Source organism: Anastrepha obliqua, chromosome 1, assembly GCF_027943255.1.
Source record: "Anastrepha obliqua isolate idAnaObli1 chromosome 1, idAnaObli1_1.0, whole genome shotgun sequence".
In the NCBI taxonomy this organism is placed as follows: Eukaryota; Metazoa; Arthropoda; class Insecta; order Diptera; family Tephritidae; genus Anastrepha; species Anastrepha obliqua.
This window is the reverse complement of record NC_072892.1, coordinates 151,624,940-151,644,222: the sequence shown is the minus strand read 5'-3', so window position 1 is coordinate 151,644,222 and position 19,283 is coordinate 151,624,940. Positions and strand designations below refer to the sequence as shown.

Below are 19,283 nucleotides of genomic sequence, written 5' to 3'. Positions count from 1 at the left end.
ATGTGTTGTTCTTAAAGATCGACGAACATTTTCACAATAAGTTTTAAAAATTCACCGCCTTGTTTTATCGTTTAAAATTGTGCATTTACCTACTTGAGAAATGATATAAAAAAAGGTACCGTCTAGGAATTATTCACAGACTAACATCTGGGTCTTTCTAAGTCTAAGTCTGTCCTGTTCTATACTTATGAAATATGGTGTCTATTAGAAGAAACCGTTCAACTGTAAGTGCTTGTAAACTGCAGCCTGAGGCGCATCCTACGCATTTTGCGGATATCATACCGGCGATGCCAACAAAAACCACTCTTGCTAGAAATCAGAGAGCGCAAGTGGAGGTGGCTCGGTCATACACAACGTAAGGGAGGTACGAGATCAGCAGACAAGCACTAGACTGGAATTCTTGGAGTGAGTGGAACGGAGGCTCATGAGGCCCTTGTATGGAAAGTGAAATGAAAACTATGAGCAAAAACCTGACGTGGGCGCACGTAAAAACAAAAGCAGAGAATAGAACGGAGTGCAAAAATTTTGTTTGGCCCTATGTTCCGCAGCGGAGCTCGAGGAACTATAATAATGATGATGATGATATTTAGGCGTTGCTTTTGAATAACCCTTTGTATATTTGCATACCCTATGATCAGAAAGTACCGGGAATGTTTAAATAAAACAAAACAGAGTTAAATTTCAGGCAAATTTATTTTATCTCCTTCAAAATATGATTCGTCTTCCATACACCCCTGGTGGCCCAACGAAGGGATGGCCTTCAGCTCCTTCGCCGCATTCTCTTTGATCTCCTCTATCACGCAAAATCCAAGAATTGTTTGCCCACATTTCCGGCCGTTTGCATCGACGTATAGCATCTCTAACACGCTTCAAAATGGATAAATAGCGACAGATATGTGACTTACAGTCCTACCAACATAAGAAAAAAATATGGACCGGTTCCCACGTGCGCGGTTCGTTTAAATTAAACATTCCCGGTACTTTTTGATTATATACTGGGGGTATATAGCGCAAATTCATACCTCCAGTTCTCAATGACAGTACTTCGGGTACCGTTTCTAGTCCTTTCTTTGGCAGACCGCAAACCTTTCGCTCTCTCTTCTTTCTTAAATGAGATGACCAACTTGATAAGGCCTCACACTTTCAATAACCCAGAACTCCTTCTTGAATATCTGTATTACTGTGGATTTTTAGTTATAGTAATTTAAGTAAGGGCTTAGATGCGATTAGATTTGTGGGGGGTTGGACAAGTTCAAGCACAATGAAAGACCATCGTACTACACCCGGATGGATTACAGTGGATTGAATAGAGAGACAAAATAGATACAGTATTGATGGTAAGACGGAGAAATTGGTTGGAGGTCACTCTTCCGCGAATCTTTTGGATTCATTGTTGAATCTTAAGAGATGCGAAGAGGAAGAATATGAATTTTATCCAATACTCAGTACATTGCAACTCAAGAGAAAATGCTCTGCAGTGTAAGTAAGGGCTTACAAATAATCTTATAACTAATTTGCTAACCTTTTTGGGAAGAGATATAAAAAATTTGTCAAATTTGTAAGGAAAGTTATTAAGGAAAATCCTCATCAAGCGTAGTGGTTTTAGCTGATTATCAGAGCTCATTTAAATACCTCATAACATAAATTCTACAGCAAAATACAAAAAAGGCAAACCATAAAAAACAGAAATAAAATATGGTTGATTTTGCAGGTTGAACAGAGCCAAATTTTTTTGATTCCAAATTTTAGAATGACTTCTTCTACCAACAGGAAACTTGTAAACAATAAGTCCACATAACTGACAAAAAAATTCAAATGTTTTTAATTTATCTATAAATCAGCAATCGAAATAGGGAACAAAAAGCGCAGATACCGAAAGCACTCAATTAAATTGCAAGCAGCTCAAAGGACCTGAGGCTGCGGCTGATATAAAACATGAAATGGGCTGTAGCGCTACATTTGGCTTTAAAGGAAAATGAAAATTGCAAAAATTGTGCGGTGCTACCACAATTTTCCTCCAATTCTAAGGAATGGAAAAAGTCGCCGACGTACAGCAGCAAATTGTCTTGCCAATAAAGTCGTTCGGGCGCCAGACAAGTAGACCACTAAACGAAGTGCGTCTGAGGTGCTACCATACTCCATATACATATGTATGTATGTGTGTATGTACAAAGCATTAGTCGAGCATTTATGGAGTATAACACAAAAGCATTGATAACAACAAAAAATACCACTACCTTTACGAGTAACAACAAAATCAAAACAGAGCGACATCTTTGCCGCTTGAGTGGCAATTGTGCGTTGAGTGCGAGAGAAGCAGTGTGTAAAGCTAGAAATAGAAAGAAAGAGAGAGCCTTTTAAGGAGAGAACGAAACAAGCAAATACAGAGCACACTAGTCTACAAGAATGATAGACTTGCGTGACTTCGTTGGTGTAGTTACGTAGTGTTTCTAACCATTTGCTCTACGCAATAAGTTTAGTGCTTTTTTTATACCCAAATTGCGACAATTTGTGAGTTTGGTGTTTGTTTCGGCTTTTATTATAATTTAAAGCTATTAAAACTGTAAGTTAAAAAAAATTGCATTATTTAAAAAAAAGAGGTTAAAAAAGAAACACTTTTTCATTTAGAGATTATGCTGCGAAAATTTCAATGCTATTGAAGTTTGTAAATTCGTATAAAAGGCCAAATATTTTTAACCTTTAAGACCTTTTTATAAAAAGTCTTTGAATTTACTGCATACGAATTAAAGCGATAGGGATTTATATTAAAAAATATATATTTATATATATAAAAATTATAAAAATTATATTATATTAAAACTAAAAAATAAAAAATACCAGGTAATATAAAATACCAAGTAATACTGAAGAAACCATAATGACCTTTTTGAAAAAGGAGTATTTTATCTGGTTACATAACCTCAAATATAGCAAAAACGTGTTTTTCGTCCTTTTTTTATTTAATTCAAGAAATTATCTTAGAATTAATTTTAAATATAGGGATAGATTTTTAAAACTCTGTTTTTTTTCAATTGTACATAACCATAACATATTTATTTGAAAAAAAAAATGCACTCAGGAAAGACAATTTTTTACGCACACAAAGTTCATTAAGTAAAATAAATAAATAATTAACGTGTAGACTTCTGTTAGGTGTTTGACCGAGTTCATCCTCCTATTTGCGGTGTGCGTCTTCTTGTTGTTCCAGTTTTATGACGACTCGAACAGCAAATTGTTTTTATGAGGCAGAAATGCACTCAGAGGTTTGCCATTGCCTGCCGAGGGACGACCGCTATTAGGAAAACCTTTTTTATTTCTCACAAAGCTCTTTAAGTATTTCAATAAAAATCTGGTATTTGGTAAAATTGGCATTTTTTATATTCAAAATTAGGAAACACTGCAGCTGCGAGAGGGATTCAAACTAAAATTACGGAAATGGTAATCTGGTCATACCGATCACAAATTGCACAAGGGTGACGTCACGAAAATCAGTTTATATTGAGCAAAAAAGAGCAAGTAACGGTACGACGACAGGCGTCACTTTATTGTCCTCTACATCGTCACGCGTTTTTTATAATTTTTATGCTTCCCATTTATATTAGAGATATTAAGTTGCCAGATCGCAGTATCACTGGTCGCTTCTCAGTTTTTGCCGGCATCAATTTTAGAGTAATGTTACACTTGTTTTTCCCTCCTTTCTATGGAGAATAAATGTTTACAGTAACCTAAGCAAAATTTTGATTTTGTCTTATAAAAGTTCGCAATTTTTACACTCGTCATCCAGTTCTAAGAGATATCCTATAAAATGAGGTCGTGCTAAAATTACTCTGAAAGTTAAAATCCATAAAAATGAAAATCTTATAAAAGAACGGAAATGTTCGCAAATGTCGCGTTTTTGGGACAACTACATTTGCTACTTGTTTTTGAAATATGATAATATATTTCGACACAATTTTTGAATGACAATTAATATATAATATTATCTGGTTTTGTATGACAAGTTTTTTAAGTACATAGTGAAAACACCTTAAACTAACTAGTCAAACCGGCTACAAAGAAAATACTGATTTTTCGCACGGCTTAGATGAGCTTTGATAGTATAAAAACCGAAGTCGCGAGAATGATAACTTACCAAGGATGATAGCTTACCAGATTTGGCCATCCGAAGCAAAATTGAGCGAGTAACTTCAGCTGCCACATCACCAGGGATTCGGCAACAGAATTCTGCCCGCTCATTTCACACGTATTCACACACTTGCCAAATCAGTGGTTGTTCACATGGCAACGAAGTAACAGGAGCGTAGGCTGGTCGATTTTTTCCGTATATCAGCAACAAAATCTAAGTTCATGGTATACATACCGCTGTCATGACTCTGGCTACGTCAGCCAAACAGCTGATTCCTTCATAACCACTGAGAATCGGTTAGCGGAGGTCAGCTCTTGGCCACACCATAGGCGTACCACTACTTTTGGAGCCACATACACGTATCTGACCGTCATATTTAGTAGCTTACTGCAGTCTCCGAACGCGTTACGCCACAGAATCGTGACAGGGTTTAGTTATCCGAATTGAGAATTGTGAAAGTAACTTCAGCTGCCATAGCATCGGAGATTCGGCAGCGAATTCAGCTTTACAGCTTTATATTGCCTCCGAACAGGAAATAGTTTTTAGGAGAGACTTTCTCAGTGTAGAAATGCATTCGGATGTTTATTATTGCATGCTAAGTGGCGAATTATTATTAGATAAGAAATTTCATAATTTGATATACTTATAATATGAGAACCCGGATCAATCGAAGGTAGTCATGCAAAAAACTAATCTGGTGACCGCATAGGCAAAATATATGAATTAATATGCAGGATGTCAAGAATGAGTTTTATCATTGAAAATAAATAAAATTTTTCGATTTCAATAGAAAAAAATATCAGTTTTTATTTATCTTTGACTGCTCTTTTGTGTTGATTCATATTTGTACACTGCATTTAAGCGGAACTAATAAAAAACTTCAAATTCTTTGGAAAAACAACAACTAAAGCAACAAAAACAAACAACACACTATTTCGACACTGTCAATAACCTGTTTCTACAAACTTTAATCCACGTTTTTTTTATTAAGGGGTTATATACAGTTAGAAGGCCGAAAAAGGCGAATTTTCTGAGAAAACTTTTAAATTTATTGATATAAAAATTTGTGCACATACTATACTATGTTATCTTTACGCTGTATTTTATGACTTAGGATTAGTAAAAATATTTATTTGGAAAGGAGCTACAGCTGATCTCCGGGAGCTCCTCTCAAAAAAGACATTTTGCGGTGACCACTATATCTCTGAACTGGATCCTCTGAAATTAAAAAAACCAAACAGATTTCTTTAAAGTAATGTTAAATCTAGTAATTAATCGAAGGAATAAGCAAAATAATTTTTTTTGATAAAATGACGGTTTCTTAAAAACAAAAATTGATTTTTGCCCAAAATTTCGTCTCTAAATTGTTTATAAAAAAATAATCAATTAATTACTAAAAAATATATTTAGCTAATCGGTTTAGCCATTTAAACGCGTTTAAAGTTTGTTTTGTTTTCAAGCTCTCTGAAACGCTTTTTCAAATTTGCGTGTAACTTTGAAAATATTCACCGGAACGATATTAAATGTTCTGTGTGTATTCTTTATATATTATGTAAATACATTAAGAAAAAAAAAAATCGATTTTTTGAAAATTCTAACAGCATATAACCCCTTAAATACACAATGTGAATATACAATTTTTTGGTTAATGTAATGTTTGGTATGATAACCGTGAGCTTTAATAAAATTTTCAAGGCGCTTTTTCATAGAATGGACCAGTTTGTTTACGTCGTATACGTTCGATATATTCTACCATTTATCCTAGATTGCAGTTTTTAGTGCTGCTGCATTCTTTGGATGTCTTTTAATGACTCCTTTCTTCAAAATTTTGCACTGCCGACTAAGTTTTTTTTTTTCAATATATATAAATATTTTTTGGTGTCCATTGTGTTGCCAATAAATACCTAAATAGTCTCCTACTTCGGCACTCCTTCTATGGTTTTGATATTCATAATAAATATTTGGTATCCATCAACCGGTTATCGGAACATCCCTAGACCAACCGATTGGATTTCTAAAAAAATGCATAGTTGATCACTGCAAAGGAAACCACGTATGACAGTTTCCAGCTGGCAAAGTGAAATCGTTTGTTGAATAGTGTTCCACAAACGTTGTAGTGGTTGGGAGAAGGAGGCTGCATTGCCGCCCGCCACTATTGTTTAGCCAAAAAAGTGTGTGTACTATTTTTCTTTGAGCAGCCGACGTACAACCGGCTCTCGGCGACTGGTTTGTATGGCGCCGGATGCTCCAAACACAAGCACAACAACACATGTACAACAACACGATTTGTATTAGTACTTTTGTTAGTACACTCGTAGACTCCATGAGGTGCTTGGCTTTGTGCAGCGTCAACAACTTGCTCAGTGGTGTAGCAACGCTGACACAATTCGGTAGTGCTTCAAAGTAATTTCTCGGTGCTTGGAAAAAGCGGCCAAATACGGACGCGCGAAACGCTAATTTTAACGTTAGAATCAATAGAATCAAGTGGTGGTTGGAGGATGTAAGAAAAAAAAACAAGTGCAACAAAAACAAATCTGACGTGAAGACAGCGAGCGTGAAGTGTGTGTTTATGTGCATGTGAATGTGTGTGTGGCAGTAAAAGCAAAATTTAAATTTTGAATTTGGAATTTAACTACTCGAACCTTTATAATGGGTGTATGTGTAATATCTACATGCATATGGATGTACGAATATTTTGTTGTTGGGTGAAAAGCTTTAACAATACCGCACGCAAATTTTGCATCAAATAGTTTACATTGTTGCTACCACCTTGAGCTATGTATGGCAAACCAAAAAAGTTACTGCAAAGCTGAAAGGAAAAGTGCTTCAAGTTTGTGGCGAGATGGCTTGCGTGATTACAGATTGGCGCAATCGAGGATTTTCCGCGTTTCAATTTTAGTTTTTCTTATTTTCTTTGTTGCTTTCGTACTTGTTAGTTTCCTGCTGCCTTCGTTTCAGTCAATTTACCGTTACAAGCATTTACCCGTGTACGTACACGTGTAAAGCAGATAAGCGTTACGCCAAAGGTTTTCAAATAACCATTTATGTATGTAGTTGTTGTCGCTCGCACTTCACTATGAGACACCGAAAAAACCAACAAGAAAATTCGACTAATGGGAATTTCTAAGTTTTAAAGCGTTTAAGTTTTTGATTAGCTAATTTGTTTGTTAAATTTCTTGCTCGGCAGGGTGTAAGAGTATCAATAACAGTGGAGGCTTGTTTTGCCTTTGATGAGTTTTCAGCACCTGCCGTTTTCGCTTATTCGTTGGTTTGTTTATTTACTCTAGCGGAATGTTGATATCCTGTGTTTATATTTATTTGCTGTTTTAGTTAGTTTTAATTAATTGAATGCGACAAGCAAACAACGTGGGGTGGAACATATTGGCAAATTCGGTTATAAAATCTGTGAATATTGCGAAATTAATTGGTATTACTAAATTTTGCTAGTAAAAAAATTAAAAATTTCAATGGTTCTAGTTGAGGTTCTGGGGCGGTTAAGAAAAGCCTTGAATTGCTCCAAACTAAGTGCGATATATGTATAAAAAGTGACCATCATTCTTTACAATACGAGGCAAAGGGTATTTCAAAAGTGACGCCTAGATGTGAGTAGTGATTAATTCCTAGACGGTGCCTTTTTTATGACATTTTTGACATTTGTCAAGTAGACAGATGTACAATTTTACACGATAGAACAAGGCGTAAACATTTTTGAAACTTATTACGAAAATAGTCGAACGCAAATTGGTGAGTTTTTTGGTGAAAGTAAATGTCCGGGAGGCCGCTGTAGTCGAATGGATTTGTACGTGATTACCATTCGGACACTCCGGTGTTCAGGCACACTCCGGTGTTCAAGGAAATGAAATTGCCGACGAATTGGCCAACCGTGGATCAGCGGTGCCCCCACAGGGGCCAGAGCCAATAATCGGAATCAATCCCGCAGAAATCAAGAATTGGATCAGCGATTATGTAGGAAATCTACATAAAGAGCGATGGTCCGGTCTGGAACGCTGCAGAACTGCAAAGTGTTTTGTTGCAAGTCCGAACAGAAAACTGTCAAACTTTCTACTAAAACTTAGAAGGAAAGATATTCGGTTGATGGTCGGCATCATTACAGGACACAACCCATGGGGTCAGCATATGACCATCATTGGAATCATCGAGAACCCGGTATGCCTGTCGTGCTTGGAGGAGGCGGATATCACTGAACAGTTTCTCTGTGAGTGTCCTGCCTTTGCTAGAGCAAGGTTACGAGTATTAGGTTCCGATGTCATGAGAATGAGTAATATTCGTTCTCTAAAACTGGAGGATATTTACAGATTTGCCAAAGAATCTGGAAAATTCTCACAGGACTAACTATCTCTATCTCTGTCTCTATTCTTTCTTATCTCTTTCTCTGATACTTTTCTCCTTCTCTCCTTGACTATCTACCCTCTTTCCAGAGCTTTAAATACAATGGGCTCTTTAGCCTGAGTGTTTTGGGAGCCACCAAATCGCCTGGTGCTCCTTGGCTCGACCTTTTCAAATTCATTCACCATTCGGATGTGAGTATGTTCGAATCTCCGTGCACGAAACGCCAAAATGATAGAAAACTGTTTTTTTGTAATAGCGGTCGCCCCTCGGCAAGCAATGACAAGCCTCCGAGTGTATTTCTGCCATGCAAAAGGTCATCTTAAAAAAATCTGTGCTTAAAACTGCCGGCTTCTCCATTTGCGGAACAACATCAAGACGCACATGAAAACAAGAAGAGAAGCTCGGCCAAACACCCAAAAGGTTGTAAGCGCTAGTTATAAAAAAATTTTAAAAATCCTACGAATAAGTTGAAAAATCGAAAGATGGTTCAAAATTTTGAGGAAACTGGTTCTCTCAAGGATAGATAAGAAATAAATGAATAGGATAAATTATTGGGATATCAAAAACTGGACATTCTGTTGACGCAAAGTGTTCCCTACAACTAGGCATTCATGAATTGACTGTTTGACAGGTTTTTCCTACAGGTCTGCTCATGGAGTGGCCATTTAAATTATGTAATTTTTCACATAAAATTGTCAAGCACTACACTTTCTGTATAGTGAAACCTGAAGGCATCTAAATTTTTGCGCGTCTTTCGAAAGGCCCTTTATTTCCACACTTGTGTCGATATAATTAAGTCACTCCATCTTTTTATACTTTGTTTTTAATTTTTTTCGTACTAAATTTTTTTAATAATTTTTTTATAAAAATATTTCTTTTTTCCTTGTTCACTCCGCTCGGAAGCAGAGGGCCTCGACAAGACTTCTATCGAACACGGTTGTCGTTGTGATATTGCCATCTGTTAGCTCGCGAAACATCGACCTTTTCTAAGTTTTCTTTGGCCGATCGCGACCTTCGCTCCCTTGCGGGTTCCAGTCCAGTGCCATGCTCGTGAGGAGTCGTTTATGATGGTGCGATAGCGTTTGTCATTCACTCTTACAATGGCGCCAGCCTTGCCTTTGAAGAAATATGGAACGATGATTCCTTCAGTCCATAGACCGCACCAAACGGTTGTTTTCAATGGATGTGATTCTCTTGTTGAATGTCTTCGAGTTGCTCTTCAGCTCAAATACGGCAAATTTAGCTAATAGACGTAGCCACTATTCCAAATATGGGACTCATCGCTGATCGCTGATCGCCATCGGCTTTTCAGAGAGCGTCGATTTTCTTAATGCAATTGTACGATTTGAGGTGTTAGTCGTTCCATGATGAAATGTCTTTGAATACTGCAAAACGTATGTACTGTAAGGTCACGTTTTATGGGGACTATTTTTTTAGCGATTTTGAAGTTGTGCGCTTTTTATTTCGTTTCATTCATTCGTCCATTAATCTATTGCAGAGATAGTCTCTTCTGTTGATGAAGGTGGTTTGATTTAAAAATGTAAAACTTTATTACTTTTCAATAAAATGAAATTAATTAAGTGTATATTAGTTTATTTTAAGCTTTTATATGAATTTCTTTCAAACATTTGAATTGATTTATTAAACAGCCTATTTCGTCGTCACTATTGGAAAAAGTATTTCCAATCTGATCACCCTTTACATAGTACTATCCAATATTGTGTTTTCAATATTGATGAGTCTCCGTTAGCGAACATTAACATTTTCAGCACATTCCTGCATGATATTTTGTTAGAAACAAAAACTTTCAGATCATCCCTTTGTTCAACTAAATTTGGTTGGGTCTCTATTTGGTGGGTATATATTTGTGTTGTGCACAGTTAGTATGCACACCATCTGACGGATTGCCTTCAAAAGTGACATGCAAACAACTGACAGATGTGTTAACCTAGAAAAAAATTATTTTCGCTTAAATAAGAAATTACGACCCTTGCATGTTCTACTGCGCTCAATTTTTGGTTTAAATTCGAGGCCTTTTGGTGCATTTTAAAACTTCCTCTCATTTCTTGTTCCAACTTTTAAATGAATTAAAGGCCACGCGTGCTAAATTGTTCTTCCAGCGAATGCGACACTTTCACAGATAATTTTCATTGGTGTTTTATCCTTCGGCAATGCGTGAGATTATTCATGGCACATGAGTTCCCCCAATATGCCATCCACGAAACGGCGCTGATTAGACGTATTTTCAGTATTTTTTCAGTGGATAATAAAATTACTATTATTAAGCAATTAATTAAGGAATTAGCTGATTTCTGACTACTTTTCACCATACTTGTAACACATGGGCTTAAAAGTCCCGTGTCAAACAAAGAAAACAAGTTTTTTTTATTCAAAATTAGCTTTATTCATTAACGCAATTTTCATAAAGAACAACGCAATCATTCCAGCGCAGCTTTAACATTTCAATACCAGTTTTGTAGAACGATTTATCTTTTGTCTCAAAATAGGCCTCAGTTTCAGCGATAATCTCTTCATTCGAGCGAAATTTCTTACCGGCGAACATTTTTTTAGGTCTGCGAACCGCCTGTAGTCACTGAGAGCCAAATCTGGCGACTATAGTGGATGTGGGAGCGGTTCGAAGTTCAATTCATGTAGTTTTGCCACTGCTCAGAATCATCAACACGTTCTTGTTTTTGGAAAACAGTGAGGCACCCACTTTGAACAGAGCTTTCTCACAGTCAAATGCTCATGCAATATAAATCCAACTCATTCTTTTGATATCTTTACGATGTCAGCTAACTCACGCAACTTCACTTTTCGATCATTCAAAAGGAATTTGTGGATTTTTTGAAATTTTTTGGAGTTACCGCCTCATTTGCACGTCCACTGGGTTGTGCATCATCGGTGCCTCTACGGCCACGTTTGACGTCAGCATACCATCGTTTTATTGTTGTTTCTTATGAAGCGGAGTCCGCATAACACTTTTAAAGCCATTGCTTCGCTTGAAGGGTAGTTTTTGCAGTGCAAAACTAAAACACGAAATTCCTTTTGATCCATTCTTTTGAAAATAACACAAGTAGCGTCGCTGTTAGCCCAATAACTCGCAAACTAAGGAATAGAGTATCATGAAATTTCAGCATTTGTCTTTTTAAGGTTAGTACTAACGGAAAAAGAGATGAATGCAATAAAACTAGTCCCATCGATGTGTTAGGCCCGTGACTTTTCAGCCCAAGTGTTAATCTATCATCCACTTCTATATACCGGAGCAAAAATTTCAAAGCTTCCAAGTCGTGCCGAATTCTGAATTTCTCTTTATGATTATCCCACTTTCAGTCAGCCTACTCACTTTTGTTGGTGCCATAGAAATCAGCGTTCGCGGTTCAGTGGTTCGTTCTGAAATGGGAATTCGCCAGTCAGTTCAGGTCGCACTCAGTTCAAGGCGCTTATTCCCTTCCTATTTTGTTTTATTAACTTTTCGATGGAGTTTTGTTTAGATATTTTTGGCATATTAAAATTCTATTTTCCACAGCACATTCAACATGACCTCACACATTTTCCACGCTCACTCAGCAAAAAAGTTTTATTGCCACAACCACTTTTCGCACATTTTCCTGGCCAATCGAGCTGTGAACCGCGTCATCTGCCAATTAATACGGTTGCATTAAACGTGTGCATATATATATATTTACCTATGCATGGATATTTTCTGCCTTATTGTATTTCTGTTTTTTATTATCTTTTTTGTGTTGACATAAATTTACGAGGTGTGCAGTAATAATAAAGCAAAACAAACATGTGCGGTAACGTGTGAGTAATGGAAAGTGAAGAAGTTCATAAATCAGAAATGTTCGATGACGCATAGCATAAGCAAAAAATAAATTAAAAGGAATAAACCAAACAAATAAAAACAATGTAAAAAATTAACAAAACAAAATAATAAAAAATAAATAAAAAAAGTTAAAAACATCAACAAAATTAATAACAAAAAATAGCAACAAATAAATATGTAAATAAAAATGTTAGAAAATTATAAACAATATTGAAGAAAAATAATAAATCTGGTTAATAGGCGTTTTCAAAAAAAAAAAAAAAAAAAAAAATCAACCATAAACTTTGTATAAATTTGTATACAACTGTAGAGAAACGTTTGAATCCAACATAAGAAAGCGTCTTCCCTCCAATTACGTAGTAAAATTAATTTTACTTTTTTTGATTGAAATAGAAAAGCGATCATATCGACGCGTTCCCATGTCGGTACCTGAACGACCCGAATTTATACCCGGCCAAGGAGTGTCACTCAAGCAGCATTCCCCGTACATGTAAGGGGGAATGTTTGTGCTGCTACACCAACAACCTCTTGTGCGAAATTATGGGAAAACACAAAGAAACACCAAATTTTACAGGAGAGCGATTTTCTATGGTTTAGCTTGCAATATTATAATCGAATTTTCTGCTTAGATGTTTAATGAGCTAATTTAACTAAGGTAAAAGGTTTTCCTTTGAAAAGTTTACATTTACCGAGAAAATCCAATTTTTTGGCACAAACCACAACTACGCTCAAACCATTTTCAAAGTGCGCTAGTAGAAAATGGCGCTGGCGTTGACAGTTTAAATTGCAAATAAACTGAAACAAAAAATTATTCATGATTTTGCCAATCATTAAAGTTTTTAGAGAATGAGCAGCCTATGGGAAAATATTTCTATAAATGGGGTTAGGTTAGGATAAATGGCTACACACGCGAGGGGCCCACTTAGGCAAAGAATCAAATTCGTTCATGCAAAGGAAAAACACAGACGGGAGAACCGATCAGGGGTAAAAGAAAAAAAGAAAGCGCATTGGATTGGAGGATGACGACCAAACGGTGCCTAATTACATTTGTGTTAACCGCTTCGAGCTGCTCATTCATACATTCACCAGGTGTGTGATTTTTAAACCTGCTATATCAGAAGCAAACAATGAGTTGTACGAGCTTTACGGCAACATAGACATAACGCAGCGAATTAAAATCTAGCGGCTACGTTCTCCGAACTTCGAGCAGATCTCTCTATCCGCAAACTAGAGTTTGAGGGTCGTGCTGGGACAATGTTTCCAAAAAGGCAAGATTGGATCGAGGGGAACATCTGCACCGAAGCTTGCACCTCTGTCTTCACTGACGGTTACAACATGGAATCGGGAGTCGGAGCAGGGGTTTCCTCTAAATCGGCAAATTTGTCTAATTTGTTAAATTTATCTATCTCTTTTAAACTACCGAACACTGCCAGTGTTTTTCAAGCAGAAGTCTTTGCGATCCTGCAGGCATGCAAAATGCTTAGGGAACGCGGGTGCGAGGGAGATATTAACATTTTCTCCGATAGTAAAGCCGTGATTATGGCTCTGACGACGCCATGGTGCAGAACGAAATAAGTAAACTCCTGTAAGAAGGAGATCAAATCTCTTGGGTGTGCAGGTAACATCTCTCTGATCTGAGTTCCAGGACATAGGAATATAGAGAGAAATGAAGTTGCTGATGAGCTTACCAGCAAGGGGACTGCATTGACCTTAGAGACTTCCTACCCGGGCATTGGCATCCCCCTGAAAGTTGTTAAAGGGAAACTGCACAAATTATTTCTCAAGAAAGCGCAGAAAGGATGGAGCTTCTTTTCTTCATGTGCTATTTCGGAAACCCTTTGGCCTTAGTACAATATACCATCGACTCAGAAAGTCCTATGGACTCCTCGCCATTCAATTTCCAAACACGCGGAAAAGCTAGGCTTACCATTTAACCTCCATTGCAGAAGCTGTGGGGACCTTTCAGGGAAGGAGACTGTAGAGCATTTTCTCTGTAAATGTCCGGGTTTGGCAGCTAGACGATTAAGGTCACTGGGTGCTTCTTTCTTCGACAGCCTGGGGCAGTGCGCCAACCTAAATCCAATCAATCTTCTCCATTATATCAATAGCTCTGGCTAGCTGTAGATATCTTCCTGTTGGAGGTCTCATAATGGTATCAAAATGGCGCTTTAGTGCTATTTGAGGAGTGCCAGACTGGCACTTCAACCATTTCACCTACCTACCTACGTTGACTGGGTTATGTCGTCCGAATGGGTACAAACGCTCCGGCTCTGAAAGTATTCGATGCGGTACCAGCTGGTGGTAGCAGCGGAAAAGGAAGACCTCCTTTGCGTAGGAAAGGTCAGTTAGAGAACGACTTGGCCTCACTTGCCCAACTAGCGTCGGTTAGCACGAGAAAGTGCGACTGGTCCGCTGTGTTAAACTCGGCCAAAATCGCGTAGGTGGTTACCACGCCAATCAAGAAGAAGATATCCGCAGGTGTAGAAAAAAAGTGAGAGCCTTATGAGAGGTGTCAATCTTAGCCCGACGTGAGCTAAGGAGTAGATGCTGAGATGATTCCACTGCATCCTCTAGGCAACTTCTGCAGAAAGGATTTGAAGTAGTTTGAAGCCTTGTCGCATGTATACCTAACGTACAATGCCCGGTAAGGACACCTATTAAATTCGAGAGCTGCGGTTTTGTTAGCCTTAAAAGTTCCCTCAAGCGCCGTCATTCTACCTGTGATTAGAAGAATTTCGCAACTTTGCACTAATCCTGAGTTCGCTGAGCTGACGCGATGCTTATCTTTCCACTGTCCACTGTCTAGCCAGCTCATCAGTTAATAAAATTCAAGTTGTTTATAATTTTTTGTTGGAATCAGAACCTCCATAGAAGAGTTGAATTGATTTGGACACAGCTTATTTCGAGTGTTTAGGTAAACATCAAAATTTATACAAATTTTATGAAGATTTTGATTAATTACTATTTTGTAGGGTAGCTCTTTTGTTTTAAAACTGATTTTAGATAAGACTGCAGTAAGACAGCCTTTTTTGGTATATTCGAGTGCTATTTTCTACCACTCCTATCCTTTTAAGGCCTGTTGCTTGCTGATGATTGGTGATGTTTTCTAATATTTCACGCAAGAACACTTCATAAATTCTCAACTTCATTCAGATCGTACGAATCGGCTAGCGTTTCAATCACATGGGGATTGCTCCCGATAAGCCATTATTGAGACATACTCGGTTTGTGTTTCCAGTCATTGTCTTGAAATAATTGAAATATATCGCGAATACCCCATTTTTCAGCACTTTGAAATGAAGTATATTTCAATAAACTTAAATTTGCTGTATGAAAGTCAAGTTTTCGAGCCCTTCTGCTGAAGTATTAAATTTGCTTTCGTCAGCAGAAATAAAGTGGTCTCGCCGTTATTAATATGACTTTTAGCAATCTGTAGTCTGGACTTTATTATCCACGCACTAGCAAATTATTCGTATTGAGCTGTTCTTCGATGAAAATCGGCAATGCGGCGAATTATTTGTATGGTTTCGGATAACGAGAACTGCTGCGTATCAGCAGAACTTCCTTTGTCAACGCTGGAGCACTTATGGTTGGGTCTTTCTTGATTTTCCTCAATATCAATCTTTCGTCAGCCTCTGTAAACATTTTTTTTTCAGCCTTCGTGACTTGTGTCAACTATTCTAAATGCACGGACAAAGAGCGTTGTGTTACGAGAGTCGTTTGACAAGTCTGTGCAAAAAAAAAAATTGCCTCATTGTTTGGGGTAATCCTTTTTTTAGTTTTCGACATAGTTTCTCTTTAAGCCTTGTACCCTTCGTCCATGTTCCAGCCTGTTGATCCCTTTCGAATAATAGGATTTGTTTCTGCAATCACCTCCTCGCTTGAATAAAACCTTTTTCCCACCATCATTTCTTCAAATTGGGTAGCAAATAGTAATCTAAGTGATCCGAGGGAGCAAAATCTGGAGAATAAGGGGGATGTGAAACGAGTTGAAACCCTATTTCCATTAATTTTGCGACCACGACCACTAAGCGTGAGTGCGTGCGTCGTTGTGATGTAAAAGGAAAAACACTAGGCTTTCTCGATTCAAACGAATGCCAAACACAAAGAATTTGGCCTATCTGGCTGAGACTTGGTGTGTGTTCTTCCATGAGATGCTATTAACTAAACGTAACCTCGATATTCGTCCGCAGTGGCATCTCTCTGAGTCTGCACGGACTTTTCAAACGATCCTCGCATGTATTGAACCATGGAATCCCTTAAATTCACATTTTTAGTAAGATTTTTCTCCGAATTACTAATTTTAAAAGGAGCGAATCGTGCATCACGGAATATTTCAATCACCCTAAGACAACAAATTGGAGCCCGCAAAGATCAAAATAAAGAATTCCATCTCTCAACACACTTTTTATTGTATTTAGTAAAAAAGTTATTCAAAACGATTGCTCCACCAATAAAATGGTGTACTAGTGAAGTGTGCACTTTCATATGATCGCTTTACTATTCCAAAAATTTTGCTATTCAGTGTTATGTGTGAAATTAGTTCTTAATAACTTTTTATCACATTTTAATTAAAAAAGTTGTATTGAAGTGAAGCTCTGAAACCGCATGTAATGCAGTGAAAACCAACGGAAGTTTAGCAACATAAAACAATTGTGCTTTTTCGAATTTAGCATGCCAACATGGAACTGATAAGAAGGTATAAACAAGGAAACCTCACCACTGCCGATGTGAGAACTTTAAATAGTACGTATTCCAAATTTTATGGGTGACATAATTAAAGTTATATAAATACACAAGAACATAAAATTACACTGTGTAATAGGGAAAATATTTTTTAAAGTATATGTACATTCTGTAAAAAAAAGTACAGGGAATTGTTCAATACGATGTAAATAATTATTTAACCATCAAAATTTATTTTGCCGCCTTCAAAGTAGGCTTCATTCGAAGCAATGCAGATATGCCAACGATTAGTCCAGTCATCAAAACATCGTTTAAACGCGTTTGAAGAGATCTTCTTCAGCTCTTTCAGCGAATTCCCTTATGATCTCTATCGACACAAAGCGGCACCGCGGAATGGTAATTTAAGTTTTGGGAAAAAGAAAATTCACATCAATATGAGCCTTGTGAGGCAATGCGTTATCATGGTGCAAGATCCATGAGTTTTTTTTCCTCAAATTGGTCCGTTTCCTATGCACATTCTCTTTCAAACGTCGCATAACTTCCAAATAATATTCTTTATTTACCGTAGAGCCATTTGGAACGAATTCCAAGTGCACAACACAAAATGATAATCAAAGAAATCGAGTGGATGACTCTCACTTTTGACCGACTTTGACGTGGTTTTTTGGGTTCCGGCTCATGTGGATAGCGCCATTAAGCCACCTGTTGGCGGTTGACTGGTTTGCATGTCAAACTCATATACGCACGTCTTACCACCTGTTATGATGCGCTGCATAAACGTTGGGTCCGAATTCCCTTGCTCAAGCATGTCTTCAGCCACCTTCTTCCGATGAATTTTTTGAAAGAAATTCAACTGTCTTGAAACGAGTCGTGCACCCACGCGTCTCATGCCAAATTGATGCTGTAAAATGTTGCAAATTGATTCGTGAGAGCCGCTAGTGTCACGAGCTGCCTCCCTCAAACTTAAATGATGGTTTTCCAGCACGATTTCCTTGACTTTGTCGACGTTTTAATCCGTTGAAGACGTTGATGGGCGACCAGATCAGGGCAAATTTTCCACGACTTCTCGGCCCTCTGCAAAAACCTTATACCAGCCGTTAACTCGTGTTTTTGATAAAGCACACTCGTCATAGACTTTCTGCAACATTTTTAACGATCCGGTACACGAAATCCCGTTGAAAACACAAAATATAATACAAATTCTTTATTCGATATTTTTATCCATAGTGAAAATCGCAGAGCACACCTGCGGTTGACTGATATACATAATTAAATGCCAAAAACAAGGTAATTGACAGATCACGCTCAAACTCTGCGATACTATAGAGGACGGTTGTACCAACATTCCAACAAAAAAATGTAGACATACAAGTTCACAGTATGTTCAATAAATAACATAAATTTTCAGATCTAGAATAAAACACGTATCGTACTGTGTTTGAAAGCTATTTTTTATTCAAAATAGTTTCCATTTAACTCGATACAACGTTCAGAACGAGCAACCAATTTCTGCATGGATTTTTTTATGTCATCTAAGGGAATGTTCTTTAACACCAGTGTCACGGCTGCTTGAATGGTTGGAATATCATCATAAAACGCACCTTTCATGGCAGTTTTCAATTTAGGGAACAGAAAATAATCGCATGGTGATAGATCAGAAGAATACGCAGGGTGGTCGATGACACAAATATGTTTTTGCATCAAAAATTCACGAACATTTTTGATTTTGTGAGGTGGTGCATTATCGTGCAATAAAAACAGCTGTTTCTCCTCTGGATATTCAGGTCTTACACGAACAATTCTTGACCAAAAACGATGTAAAACTTGTAAATAGTATTCTCCACTAATAGTGTGACCTTCTGCAACAAATTCCTTGTGTACAATACCCTTGGAATCGTAGAACGTGATCAACATTGTTTTGATTATTGACTTCTGAAATGGCAATTTCTTTGCTTTTGGCTCCCCTTTTGTCTACCATTCTGTAGATTGACGCATAGTTTCAGGGTCATATTTGAAGCACCATGTTTCGTCACCAGTTATGATCGAATCAAGAAAATCTGGATCGTTTTCAGCTGTTGAAATGATGTCTTTACAATGCTCTGCACGAGCGATTTTTTGATCTTCATTTAATTGGTGTGGACCAAAGCGTGCACAAACCTTTCTTTTACCCAAATCGTCAGTTAAAATATTCCAAATAGTACCAGTAGATGAATTTAATTTTTCAGCCAACATTCTTACAGTGAAGTTTCCGTCAACAGCAATGATTTCGCGGACTTTTTCCACCAATTCAGC

General features: G+C 37.4%; 1 protein-coding gene across 4 annotated transcripts in view; it reads left to right on the top strand.

The window, feature by feature from the left end:
* The window catches only part of LOC129236477 (uncharacterized), a 100,524-nt gene that overhangs the window by 30,061 nt on the left and 51,180 nt on the right, over positions 1-19,283 (top strand). The window contains exons 1-2 of one of the 4 annotated variants that reach the window (XM_054870903.1): positions 6,503-6,626; positions 16,897-17,051. The exons of 1 other annotated variant lie outside the window; for it this stretch is intronic. In XM_054870903.1, the coding sequence (XP_054726878.1) occupies positions 16,988-17,051 (64 nt within the window). In that variant the 5' untranslated portion in view covers positions 6,503-6,626; positions 16,897-16,987. Of the gene's footprint in view, positions 1-6,502; positions 6,627-12,553; positions 12,665-16,896; positions 17,052-19,283 lie in introns of those variants that run through there. 2 more of the 4 variants (XM_054870902.1, XM_054870904.1) reach the window with 2 other exon arrangements.